General features: G+C 37.4%; 1 protein-coding gene across 1 annotated transcript in view; it reads right to left on the reverse strand.

The window, feature by feature from the left end:
• Positions 1-325: 325 nt before the first annotated feature.
• Positions 326-14803, reverse strand: part of SEC63 (SEC63 homolog, protein translocation regulator) — a 64130-nt gene continuing 49652 nt past the window's right edge. The window contains exons 13-21 of the mRNA XM_081997878.1: positions 13981-14128; positions 12135-12217; positions 10400-10459; positions 10008-10178; positions 9136-9294; positions 8083-8184; positions 2220-2318; positions 1264-1368; positions 326-707 (exon numbers count right to left, since the gene is read on the reverse strand). Of these exons, the coding sequence (XP_081854004.1) occupies positions 564-707; positions 1264-1368; positions 2220-2318; positions 8083-8184; positions 9136-9294; positions 10008-10178; positions 10400-10459; positions 12135-12217; positions 13981-14128 (1071 nt within the window). The 3' untranslated portion in view covers positions 326-563. The remainder of the gene's footprint in view (positions 708-1263; positions 1369-2219; positions 2319-8082; positions 8185-9135; positions 9295-10007; positions 10179-10399; positions 10460-12134; positions 12218-13980; positions 14129-14803) is intronic.

Consider the following 14803-nt stretch of genomic DNA (forward strand, 5'->3'; position numbering starts at 1 on the left):
TTATAATGACCAAGTTAAGTAAAACAGATTTTTAAAGCTATGAATGACGTGAGCAGTATCACGGCAAAATATTTAATGAATCCCACAGAACCAATCAAGTTTGAAAGTTGAGCAGATGTTGGTGCAATCAACAGAGATTTGTAACATCAAATATACCAAAATGTTTTCTAAAATAAATTCCTAATGCAGAAAAATTGATTTAAAGTTTGCTCCTAGCTAATAGTACCTTTTATTTAAATTGGACCCTAAACTGATCAGACAATACATAGCCCACACTTTCAGACATTTATAATAAAAAAGCTTTTATTTTCAATTGAAACAAATGCACCATCCTGCACTTGAAGGCTATAATGAGCCATAAGCATATTCCAAGGTGTATCAATGGCAACAGATTTGTTTCACCTCCACTGAGAAGTTACATAATGCACTCTTAATTGGTAAAGAAAAATTAAACTCAGCCTTCTCAAAGCTTCCGTACTGTGTTTCTTGGTTATTGTACAGTTCCACAGACAGACCAAGAGTTTGCAGTGTGTGCAGATATTCTAGTCAATCAATAGCATTGTTTAATCATCATCTTCCTCCTCTTCCTCTTCCTCCTCAAAACTGTCTTCAAAGCCCTCACTGTCTTCCTGGTCCTCATCACCTTCTATTGCTGTATCCCATTGTGGATGATTTTCTGGCACTGGTTTTGCTTCATGAACTTCCAGCTGTAATTTGATAAAGAAAAACAAAGAAAAGGGGGAGAAAAAAAAGGGTTACAGACAATACACACCAATTTGTGTATACACACCAAAAACAAATGACACCACACAGAATTAGTACTTTAAAAAACAAACAATAACAACAAAAAAAAAGATCCACCACATAAACCCCAAAACAAAACCAGCAACTGCTTCCAGAAATAAGGCATGCCAGATTTTTCTCATTAACTAGATGTGTCTAGGACTAAGGGCAGGAAAACGGCATGGCAGACCTCAAGGTGTAAAGCCAGAGCCAACCATACTGCAGAAATTGAGTAAGTGAGAGAAAACATGTTTTAAAATACACAGGCACAAGAAAGCATCACAAACTTTAGTTCCATTTAATCTATCATAAAATTGCCTCTACTGGCATCAGGAAGAAACCACCTGTAAGTCACTCCTTGCCACTGGTTTAAAAGTAGGACAGCTTGAATTCTTAAAGATAACAAGACTTTGGGAGTTTTAATAGCCATATGAAGTAGCTTTCGATAGAATACAAATATGTAACACAAGTAAACATCACCTTCAATGGTTTAATCTGGTCCAATCCCATATATGAATCCGATCTTAAATAAACTGTGTACTGATAGTTTCCAGGCTTGCCTGGTGCTGGGAACTTCAGTTCCACCTACAAAACAGAATTCATGCCATGAGTTCTTACTGCTTTTGAGTGACACATTAGAACAAATACCTGAGTATGCTAATGAGTCATAAATAGTATTAAAGACTTTTTTTTCCCTTAAAAAGTTTCCATTTCTTAGAAGTGACACTTATTTGAAAATCTCTACATAATAAAATACCTGCAGAAGAGAGACAGAATACCTGAGCACAATACCTTCCATGAAAGATGAATAATCGAGTCACATTTGCTGAATTAGACCAAGTAACTCTACATTAAATACACAATTTCACCCTGTGGCATGCTTCCTAAATCTCAAAAACCAAAACAGGTTAAAACATCTAGTCTCCTGAAAGTATTAACTTAACTCTACTGTTACTCGAAATTGGATACAAAATCTAGTTCGAAATAACAAAATACATCAAATCTCCCTTTTTCAGAAAAGCAAAGAACACAGCCAAAGGTTACAGTCTCAGAAATGTTCATATGAGCCGAGGCTAATTAATTTGTCACAGCCTCTGCTCTACAGAAAAAGAACACTCAGTATTTCTCACACATTTGAATAACTTTCTTTAAGAATGATCATTGTGTATGAATACTGGTTTTCATCAGCTTTTCATATCAGGGAAAAAAACATATTCTGCAAAGAAACTTGAAAGCCTTCTTAAATTATTTTTTCCTTCTCCATCATCAATTTTCACAGTTAGAAGGCTCCTCTCTACTTTTATCAGGAGAGTAAAATTTGTTTTCCCTCGTGAGATAAATATGAAAACATTAAAATCTAAATGTATGTGAATACCATAAGACACTTTAGTACAGTTCTGTAACACCCCAAAAGAAAACTCTTCCAAGTACTTTACCTCTTCTTTATCTTTTAGTGTACAAACGTGATATGGCATGCATATTAGCATCTGCTCCTTCCGATCTGCAATATATAGCCACCACCATTCTTGTTTTTCCTTTCATAAAAGAAAAAAAACCACACCAACAGGATTATTGAAGTCATATGAAATGATGCCCCTACACTTTATAACAGGTAATTATGGTTCACTAGTCCTTATAATACAGATAGAAACAAGGTGGTTTGTTTGGGGTGGTTTTCTTGTTTGTTTGTTTATTTTTTTAACTCTTGGATGTGTACAAATAAAATACATAGTGCATATATATACACACAGTATATATACTGCACTCTGAAAGCAAACAGATTATCCAAGTATCTGTTGGTCTCCAAAGGCTTCATTCTGTATATTCACCCGAAGCTACCATGTGAGACACAGAACCATTCTGAAGAATTGTGTCCACTGAGGACTAACCAGCAACTTCATGCAATACAATACTACCTTAGGTCCTTCAACAGAAATCCAGCCTGGATAAGAAGGCCAGCATATAAAGCAAGGCATGCCAAGAGGCAGATATAGTACTCTTCCCAGTAAACAATTTTTTTCAGGAAAGTATGCATTGCCCCTCTTCTCTTGCCCTCCAAAAAATGGGAATGTGCTGAAAATTGGAATTTGAACATACAGAGATTTTACTTCAAGGAAGCATGAACCACAGCCAATATTGATATGTCTAAAGGAAATATCAACACCCAACAACTGCTGCCTATCACACACAGCTTTCAAAATACCTACAGGTCTCAAAGGTCTTGCCACTGCAGGCACTAAAGCAGAGTTCCTAAACTAAATGAAGTTAAATGAGTGCAGTCCTTCATAAAAAGGCAGCAACGCTATAAAAAAAAATAATAGTTTATCCCTCAGTTGGAGTCAGGTTTTTAAGAGTGTGGTACAGTTCAGCAGCAGACAACCACTCTCAAATGGGAAAGACTATAGTTCTTCAGCATCAACTGTTCTTTGTTTAACCACCATTCCTTTTCGGTTAACCCTCTGGCACACATTTTAAGCTACATCCACTTTGTTTTAACAGAAGCCAAAATCTTTCTATTGCAAAGAAGTTAGTTTAGCACTGCAAAGCAAGTTTCTGTTACTTCACCTCCTTAAGTCTTTTCTTAAGAAAGTGAGAAGGGGGCAGGGGGAAGAAGGGAAGTCTTCTTCGTGTTTATGAAGAAGTCTCTTAATAGACAGGTAAAAGTTGTAACAGCATAATCTTACCCCTAGGGGAAAAAGGGGGAAAAACCCACACCTTTTAAACAACCCAAGTGTTAGACTGCTGAACTGTGTTCCAAAACTACTTTTACCCACCCCAATGGTCTGGTAACTGATCATATTTATAACAGACTGGAGCCCTAAACAGTGCATCTTACAACAGTTAGAAGTCAAGCTCCAAAACTTGAGGACAATTTTTATATATTTACACCAACAACAATCAGGTAGTTGCTTCAGTGCCGCATGGAAGTGGTTGTTTTGTTTCTTTTTTAATCTAACAATATTAGAAGGACTGAATGAAAGGATACAGTTGACTTTAACACTACCACTGAGACCCTTCCAAATTCCACAGGTGGGAAGCAAATGCTGTTAATATGTAGCATTTGAAGAATCTTTATCTCTACTGAAAGAGTCAAAAGTTCAGTAGTTTTAGTGTTGTTGTTTTTGTTTTTTTAAACACTTCAGAAGCCAATATTTGGTGATCTGAAATTTAAATAATGCAGGTTTAAAAGTTACAAAAGCTAAATTAACTTCTTTTCTCTTTTGAAGTGACTAATTGTTATGCTAGTAATAATTGTCACCGTCTCACTGAAATATTAAATTAACAAACTACAGATTTACAACAGCAAGGCACTCACACCAGCAACCAAAACGCCCTGATTAGTGCTGTTGAGTCCCAGAGCAAAGGAATGTAGAATTAACTGAATATATTAATGCCCATTTTACAGTGTGTAAAAGCAAAAACAAATGCATCACAGTAAAGCAACAGCATTCCTTTGTGTTGTCCTGGTTTCAGCTGGGATAGAGTTAATTTTCGTCATAGAAGCCAGTATAAGGCTGTGTTTTGGATTTGGGATGAGAAAGCGTTGATAACGTGCTGATGTTTTGAGTTGTTGCTGAGCAGCCAAGGACAGTCCAGCTCCTCACGCTGGCCAGCCAGCGAGCAGGCTGGGGGTGCACGGGGAGCTGGGAGGGGACACAGCCAGGACAGCTGACCCAGGCTGGCCAAAGGGATATTCCATACCATATAACGTCATGCTCCGTATATAAAGTTGGGACGAAGAAGAAGGAAGGGGTGGAGGGACGTTTGGAGTGATGGTGTCTGTCTGCCCAAGTAACCGTTACGCGTGATGCAGCCCTGCTTCCCTGGAGATGGCTGAACACCTGCCTGCCCATGGGGAGTGGTGAATGGATTCCTTGTTTTGCTTTGTTTGTGTGTGCGGATTTTGCTTTCCCTATTGAACCATCTTGATCTCAACCCATGAGTTTTCTCACTTTTACCCTTCTGATTCTCTCCCCTGTCCCACTGTGGGGGAGTGAGCGAGCGGCTGCGTGGGGCTTGGTTGCCGGCTGGGGCTAAACCACAACACGCATATTTAGAACAGGCACTGAGAACAGAACAAAAATCTATTCATCTACTATTTAAGACCAGAATTTGTAGAATTGTAAGAATTCCTTTTTACAACTATTCCAAGTGATTTTCTGTACGAAAAACCATCCCATGTGATTACAAGGCATAAGTTATTTTATCTGTAAGTTTCAACAATAAATATATTGTCAATCTGCTTGACAGCTGTAAGATAGAATCATCTTATGCAGTCAAAGTGTTTAATTTCTAGCCAAGGGGCCTCTAGGAATAGAAGGATAAACAGTATAAAAAGTACAGATGAACAAAAACTACAGAAGCTAGATCCATTACAGAATTGGCTACTCGTCATTTTGGGCCTATAAGGACTCTGACCATAGAAAAAAAAGGATCTGCATTTGTATCAATACATTATTTTTTATGTTACCAAAACACTGTGCTGACTTACTACACATTGTGCATGTTTCCATCACTCTCAATGGCAAGGAATGTATTTTTTCTTTTAGAATAAAGATCAAAACTGTCAACTGGATTTTCACAAAAACTGGTAAAAATAACAGCCAAGGGGGGAAAAAAAAAATACCAGAACAAGTGACTTTCATTGATTTAATGCTCAAAGGAATCTATAGGAGTAAACTCTTTGGAAGTAAAGCTCCTGACCCCAAAGTGCCACTGCTTTTTTATACAAAGGACAACTGTGCAGGAGTGTCATTTTCCTCCCTCTTATTGGGTGGAATTTAAAGTTTATGCCTGTGAGAATCTGGCAAGCTAACTGGCAAGCGGGCAAAATGCCCTTTAACAGATGGGTGCAAGGCTTGGCATGCCAGAGAACCAGTATGTTCATGAAATTGGAACACTAGGGCCAGTTTCTACCTAAAAATGTCAAAACTACAATCTGTGCAGTTTCTGGATCCACAAGTGCAGGAGCAGAAGATAATTATGTAGGAACCTGCATAGATTAACGACGCGCCTCTCTGGCAGAGTAATCAGCTGCCCCAAAACTTAGATGAAACAGTGTTAAGGCTACCTCCTGAGAACAAGTATATTGGGCTCAGTTATACTCAAACATCTGGAAATAGAGATTCACGCAACTACAGCATTTCATCCTTAACTCTGCCTCTATGAACTGGCCATGACCACAATACATTTAATACTCTAAATCACAGATAAAAAACACTCAGAAAGTACGATGATTTTGTTCTTCAGACATTGCAAATCAACTCTATCTGAACATGCTCCAACTGCAGCTACAGCACTAAGTACAGCTGCATTCAAACTTTCAGGAAATCAGTGAAGAGAGGTTGGAAAATTTACAACTGCGGTACCATGAGATAATACACATGCATCTTTCAAGTTCAAGCATTCAGTTCAGCCCTGGATTATTTTTTTAGTGTAGTACTGTATTTAGGTTTTATCATAAAACCCATCCGCAGCTTGGTTACACACAGGTGAAGCTTAAGCAGCTTTGTACAGAGTAAGCATAAGCAAAGTCTCTGAAGGAACCTTCAGTGCAGTAAAAAATAAATAAGAATAGTCAGTGCCTCTGTGGCACTGGGCATAGCACATACTCACTGTCTGAGCTTAGACTGATGACCAAAGCCAGCTGCCTTCGCAGCAAGGACATATTAAGACTCTGCTGCATATTTGACATGATCTAAGGTAGCCAGAAGAGCAGAATGCCACTACATCTTTTTCTATTATGCTGAGGTACTGCTGGAAGTTGTATTGAGAGATGGGAGGGTACCTAACAGTGTCAGGAAAATAAAGCGTTAAGATCAGCCACTACAAAACTAGATGTCATGAGGCCACACAACTCTCAGCTAAGGCCTTCAGGAAAACAATTTCTTTGGTTTGTTTATCTTGTCTGGCTCCTTAGCAACAGGTCTTGCTTCCCACACTTTGCTGTCTAATGATGGCAATATTAGGTAAAAACAGGAGGAACAGTATGATCACAAGCATGGGGACAACAGAGTATGTTTTGCACACGCAACAAGCTGTACAGGGCCTTGGGGACTGAAAAGATGGAGCAAATATACACAGTGACTTTCTTTTTTCTCATGTTTTTCTGTTCTTCCCCATCTCAGTTGTCTCCTTTAAACCACAAGAAGAATAAGCCTTGCATCCCACCTCCCTGTTATTGGAGATAGCACAATGAGAGAGAAGAGATCCTAGATTAGTTCCCTAGTCAAACAGCAGGGAAGCAAAGGAAACCTTCTGAAACCACTAGTCTGGAAAGAAAGTGTGGCCAAATACTCCTTCCTCCTGGTTCCAATCTGGTTGCCTCCCAAAGACCTAACTTAGAACACAAAACCTGCACTTTGAAAAAATCCCATCTTTTTCAAGGTTTCATTGCTGTAATGGGTTTTCAGACACCTATTGAGTGGTTAGCTGTTTGTGTAAGTAACAACCGATGTATCAGAACATGCTTTCAACACCAAAGGCTGCTGCAGAGACACCCCAGTCTGTCAACTATACTGAGTAACCACTCTCAGATACATGCCTTTCTCTGATACTCATCCACACCTGATCTCGTATTTTTGAGCTCTGCAGGAAAGACTGTTCCACAATTGGCTTCTGTCACTTCCAGACTACGCTGTGGTAGAAAGAAACAGCTTTGCCAACCCTCTCCACCTTCCACAGCTGCACGCTGTGTTGCCACCATGCTGCTGCGTTCAGTCTTGAAGTCAAGCAGCACACCAAAACAATCTGCTGATCCAAATGACCCCCAAACTCTCCTGTCATTACTGTTAACACAGGAGGGGTCAGGACCTCTGCTGCTCACAGGTGCTTGCAGTTAGATAAAGAGCAAGCAATACTCTAACTCTAGATTAGAGCCAGTGCTGTGCTTTCACCTTCCAGAGAAAAAAAAAAAGAGAGAAGAAAAGGACTATAAATTAGATCCCTATATATATGAAATGTTGCATTCTGAATATATATGTAGCAGATCAGCAGGGAAAAAAAAAAAAAAACTTTAGCATTATTGCCATCAAAAAGGAACCTTAAATTCTATACAAGTTTGCAAGTCTCTGGGAACTGGACAGAAAGAGTAATACATTAAAAGTTTTTAGAAAAACATCTGAAAGTTTGAGAGGATTTTATGAATTAAAAGACTTTTTTAAAATGAAGATTAGCAATTTTTCCAAAAAGTCTAATACTTGATAAGCCCAGTATTTACAGTAAAAATATAAAAATAGCAATTAATTTCTATTATATTAACTCTCATGTTTCACAGCTACAATGTTTTCTATCACTGACCTCAGGAAAAAAAAGACTGTAAACGGGATGTGTTATCTTTGACTTCGTTTCAAGAAGCGCTCGTTCCTTCCTCTGTATACTTTGCTGTAGTTCTTGCCACTCCTGTCAAAGACAAGTTCAAAGAATTACTGTGCATTAGGCATCTTTGGCATTTAAAAAAAAGACAGACATACTACCCCATGGAAATAATACATACGACAAGTTCTTGTGCTACACTACACATTATAAAAGGGAGAGGCATGTAAAGATCGTTATACAGTATGATTAAAAGAAAAAAAAAAAATCAAGCAACAGTAAAACTTGAGAGACCACTCACATAAATATTAAAAAAAACACCAAAAAACCCAAAACACAAATCTGCCGGGCTTGCACACATTCTTCAAAACTCACTTCTACAGCACTACCTATAAACACTCACTGGCTGAGCTGTAAGAGTCCTTTTTACAATCTTGATGATTCTTTTCCCATCAGAAGCTTATTCTCATCTTGTATGGCACTTCCAGCTGTCACTCTTAAGTCTTCCACTGTAAGACCTGTGGTGCAGAACTCATCTACCACCACAATGCCTCGTTCTTAATTACAACTACAGTTTCGAACATCTAACTTAATTATTAACAGTTAATAGAGTTTAGTAAGCACATGTACAAGTTCGTTCAACTACTGTGTGCTTACAGTATGCATTATGCAGTATGCAACAGCCACTGCATGTAAAAAACAAAGTTCAAAGGAGAGACTTTATCTCACAAAATCTGCAGCAGCTAGTAACCAAGTCAAGCTGAAAGAAACGTTACAATCTTTCCCTGAAGTTAAGCTATTTTTCTCATGTCATTTTTAAGTTTTCTGTCTATGCTGCAAAGACCCTTCACTGCTCTTTCTGAAACAGACTGGCAATGACAAAGCTCTTATGCCAGAATGAGGTCTCAAAACCTCTGGAGAACTGGTATTACTCCTTCATCCTACTGTTGCCTAGCCTGAGGGGATGCTAGAGGATTAAAACCCATTTTGCCTCAACCTCAGAGGCAACATTACCCTTCAAGAAAAAGTAAGGCTTACAGCTTCATCATCTTTGTTTTGCTTCTCATCTTGTTCTCTTTCAGAGTCTCTGTCACTTCCATCATCTTTTTCACTTTGAGAGTCCCTGTTTGTTTCTTCTTCTTCAGATTCACTTCCTTTATCAGAGATCTCCTCCTCTTCTTCCTTCACAACTACTTCCTAATGGGAAAGAAAAAAACAACAAACAAAAACCTCTAACTTAGTTTGTCTGCATTATTGTAGTACACAGCATTCACAACACCTGTCTTAAGGTCATAGCCCTTATTTCCTATTTTGATCTACACTCTTCTTGTGTCACGGAGTATGTCTGCAGTGAAGATTAATCCTTTTCACCTCATGTGCTAAGAGGAATAGGGAAGCAATTTTCCCTCTCCATATGGCACTCACAACACAAATAGGAGAAAACAGTATTTGATTCTGGGATCGCATTTCAAAAAGTCATAAGAAAATCAGAGAGAATATAAGAAAGTTCCTACAACATAGCCTATGAGGTGGAGAAAGCACCAAGCAGTGGGAGCATAAAGGTACTACAGCTACTTAATTTAACAGAAGGCAGTATCACTTCATTTTTCTCCTTTAAAAGGAAAAGTAGAAGGTACAGAACAATTCACCTCCCAGAACACAGCAAGAACCAACAAGAAGGGACTACGAAGCCAGACTACTAAAGTAGTTAGGCACAACTTTCAGCAGGCCATTGGAAACGTCCCTGTGGTGGTTCCCTGACTATTTTACCAGTAATTTTTAAATGTAAAAAAAAATGCTGTTTTAGGAGATACGCATTACAAAAGCACAGAATGAAACTAACAGACAGATACAAAAGAACAATCAGACTAGGAGTGATGAACTGAACAAACTACTAAAATATCAATGAATCTATGAGCTACCCCATTAGCTTGTTTTTGCTTCTGCTGTTTCGGTGGCTGCAATGAAGGTGGCACAGGTTTCTTTTTCAACGGCTTCTTTTTCTTTGATTTTGAAGTTTTCTTGGTTCCTTTATTCTTTTGTTGCCATCCTTTGCTCTTAACTTTGTTGACATCTCCTTGCTGTAGGAAAACAGTATTTCAAATATTTGTTCTGTTCATTAGATTTCAGGCATTCACTGTACTTTCAGCATTCTAAGCTGAGAACCAAAGTTAGAAAGCATAGCTCAAGAGACATTTGGGCATTTCTGGAAAAAAATGCTGAAGAAGCACACAATTAGCAACTCAGTATCTGAAAGAAAGTTCTCTTTAGCTAGCAAGAGGAACATTCATTCTTCGCTTACCCCATCTTCTGCTGGTTGCTCCTCTGCTGCACATATAGACTGTTCCTTTTCAAATACTTCCTGGTTAGAAAAAGATGTACCAAAAGAGCAAATTATTATTTTTTATATTTGAACTTAGACTGAATCACCTTAATCAGGTCTGAAGGTTTTACACACTATGGCAAATTCTTTTATCAGTGACAAACACAACAGGGGATTAACAGATCAAAATTAAACGCTATTTTGAACATTTGGTCTAGGATTTTTCCATCACTAGCATTATAAAGAAATTTAGTAACAACATGTCATCTTGTTCCAAAAACCTACTTGTTTTATAAAGCATAGAAATCCTGTATCACAAAAGCAAGCAGTAGTAAAATGCAAATTCTGCTCCAGTTGCCAAAGCATTAAAAACTTCAACAGCTGCACTGCTACTCAGGGACACAGGACAAAAAATCAAATCAGAAATACGAAACATTAAGACAAAACACAATGTTAGTATTATGTAGACTAGAACATCTCTATGCAAATGGAATTTTTTCATGCATTTCTTTCTTCAAAACATACTATATGCCATTTAAAAAAAACCAAATATTCAGTCATAAGGAGTTGTCATCATACAAAGATGGCAAATACGAGAGATCACCACAAAAAAGCATCACAGAAAAGGCTAGCTCTAGTTTTTAGGTCATGTATCTCAATGCCAGACTGCCTAGTGGAGCTGACACAGAAAACATCTTCAGTAATTCTTCTGTATGCTGTCAGACATTTAAATTAATTTCTAAGTACAGTTCAATATGCTCACAATTTTCAGTTTCCTTCGTTTTTAAGATCCAGCATAGTGATATGGTGCTTTTACTTTCTACATACTGCATCCTCAGTTATCATTGAGGTGATGCATTCTGAAATTCCATAGCATGAACACATGGCACTTTATATATACAGATTGCTTTCTGCTGAACTGGCTTCAATGGCTAGTCTGATGTTCAACAGTAATACTCATGCTCGTATGCCTTACCTTAGAGGCATAACTCAGACTTTGTGTTTACTTAAGATAATTATCTGAATAGTACAGATGCGAAAATTGACACTGTAGGATTTGTTACGTAAAACTTTGTTTTGTTTAGTTTTTGTGCATTGCATTTTTTGTTCAAAGAAAGTCATTTTACTACATTTTAAGCTAAAAAATAAGCACAAATCAGAAGTTTAACTACCAGGGTATAGTAGTATTTTGGTTAAGCCACATTGCTACCCATCCAGCAGTCCTCTTTCTTCATGTGGCACTGGTGTACCTCCTTTATATTGCCATGTATATTCTGCATTCTGCTGGATTGAGTTTCTTTCGCAAAAGTGTCTATAACACCCAAGGGATTTGTAACATTATGAGCCCACAAAAAGTGAAATCAAACACTGTCCTAAGGTCTTGAGTGAATACGTTATTCTAGTCCAAGAACTAAGTTTCTGAATGTCTCTTTTCCTGTTATTTACAAACCTCAGGGCAGTATCACTTGCCATGTTCTTTTACTGTTCCCTAGACAACTGCAACGGGTCAGACTGAACTTTGGTTTGATTCCAGGAAAACTTTCTCATTCAGAAACAAAAACATAAGGGAGGATCAACATCAGGAAGTTCTCAATTTCAAGTCTTAATTTCACAGTTATATTTACAAAACACTGTTAGCTTGCAAAGACAAAATGCCTGTTTATTAGCATACACTTGCAATTACCCTGAAAGAACAAGTATTCTTAGTACTTACTGCCATGGTCTGTCTTGTTAGTGTGACCAGAACAGTGACAAGAGAACCTACTGTAATATTGTTGCTGTCTTCATCATCCAAAACTAGCGTAAAAAAAAGAGCAACACATCAGTTAAACTTCTCTAAAGCCTTTTTTTCCACTAAACATTGTTTCTGCTATGTCTACATATAAGCATACAAATTCCAGAATTTTGAACAAAATTTAATTTCAAAATATTTAATAAGTCTCTTACAACCTCAAATATACTATCAGGATGAGGGCTGGTAATTCAGCAAACTATAAACCAGTAACAGAGTTTAAAATTTTAATTGCATGAAAGTTAGAAAATTCATAGTTATAGCTGCTGTGGGAACCATAACTCTGTAACATTGTGCATTATATATTAAAGCATAAAACTTCAGAAACATGAAATACTACACATGACCAAAGGGACCCTGTTATATTTGTTCTGGGAATCATAACTTTGATTTTCCTGACTTTCATATGATTAACAACTCAATTTCAATGCCACATTAACAATCATGCATTTAATTGTCTTTTTAAGTAGAAGGCAAAGGAAAATAAAAGAACAGCAATGATTATTTTAACTAAAACATAAAACCCACAGGAAAGCCACTGCAGAGTTTATATCTCCAATCTATGAACTGGAGACTGTCCCAGGTTGGGGAGGAACAGAGTTATATCCCAGTGTAGAAATTTTATTTATTACCCCTGACCCTCACCCTGAGAAAGCAGTTTTACTATCCACTAGTTTTACATATATATTTTATATAATGGTAACACTGAGCTAAACAGGGAAGCATATGCATTGTTTAATCCTCCATACCACACCTGAGTACAGCTGTGTGACAAATAAAGACTACAGGCAGAAAAGGGCTGCTTGCCAAAATATGGGAAGGTACCCCAAGACTGAATTTTAAGCAGATTAACAGAACTGTGTACAATCCTGTGGTACAATAAGATAAAGTCTTTTGTTTGTTTTTTAAAAAAACACAAACAACATTTAGAAATACCAAGATTAACAGACATTTGCTTCCTTAACTGATATTTCCATTAACATTTGCTTCTCACAGAGGACTATGCATATGCCAAATTACAAATTGGGCTACCCAAACAAAACACATCACATTTTAAATTTGATCATTGCAACCACAGTAACGATATAAATTAGAAACAAGTGTTAGAACAACCTTTCAAATATCTCACATTTACTAGCACTGATCTTCTATGAAGGAAAGGAGACTGCAGAACCAATTCACTGTCCACCGAAAGGCTGCCTAACAGGAACTGCTTAACAATATACCTAACCTTCAGAGGGGAAGAGCATTATACATTCATTAAAACAGTACACACAAAAGGTAGCTAAGCCTAGCATGGACAAACTGTCAGATATAAAAACTGTACAAGGATTATCACAAAGGACCACATGAATATTTAGTCATCAGGGTCTCCAACTCAAAATCTCACAAAGGACTCTCCACGCTGCAGTAAGTTGAACATAAATTCTGGAATAAGCACCAACTTTTTAAGATAGCTAATAAAAGTGGTATTTCGACCAGAATTCACATTGCTCATGAAAAATTAAATCAACAGATGAAATACCAGACAAGCTCCTGTAGGAGAAACTACTGCTGGCTTGGGAATCTGTGAAATGTTTCAACGTACTTTGTCTCCTCACACTATAAATCTCATGTACAAGAGGCCGCCACTCAAAAAAGTATGTAATTTCCAGGCCACATAAATAAGAGAGAGTTGTGTTTCAGCATCCTCCAAAAGCTTACTGCCAACAAACTATCAAAATGTCAGAAGAGCAACATATACAGAACAAAAGGACCTCCCACTCACCCTGTGGTTTAATATCCATAGTGACATACGGAAAGCTGCCAAGGACAGCCATAACTTCATCGTATTTCTTATCTTCTAGGAAGTGCAGTAAATTGCGACGATCAGAACCTTTCAAACTCACCAAATCCTGAATACTTTTGATTTTATACTGAATTAAAACAAAAAAAAAAAAAAAGAAAGGAAGTCACATGGTAGCAGAGAAGATAGTCCACGAAAACTCTTGAGAATATACCATTTGTGTCCCCGTGTTACTGATACATACACACCATTTGATTTGTTCTTATAACAACACCGTATTTTAGGAAACTAGCAAGCATATGTTTTGAGAAACAATAAAACTAAGAGGCTGAATTCAAACAAACCTACTAAACAGCACTGCTTTGAACATTGGTGCATTCCTTAGCATGTCACCCCTTAGAAACTGGATACATTACTTATAAAACTATTATTTCAGCCAGCTTTTTCAGAAAGCTGAGCCAAGGAATCGTACTAATCAGTTCTTTATTTAGAGTACTTCAGTGCTTTGAGATTTATATTAGCAAGAACAACTAAGTACAAGTTACTTTTTTTTTTATACTGAACTGCAAACAAATCTAAAACCATTCCTTTTAAGATTTGCAGAGCAAAAAGGATAAAAGAAACACAGATTTGTCTGAACACTTGATTACCTCACCATTATAAATCTACGTATTTTACTAAAAACAACTTCATGCAGCCAGGTAGACTGATCTCATCTCCAATCTAAGGGACCGTATTTTTGAAGAGCTCAACGCATGGGAATCCTGTACAAACAAGCCTAGCAAATTGGTCTCTTCCCTCTTTC

Source organism: Phaethon aethereus, assembly GCF_964289735.1.
Source record: "Phaethon aethereus genome assembly, chromosome: 3".
Lineage (NCBI taxonomy): Eukaryota > Metazoa > Chordata > Aves > Phaethontiformes > Phaethontidae > Phaethon > Phaethon aethereus.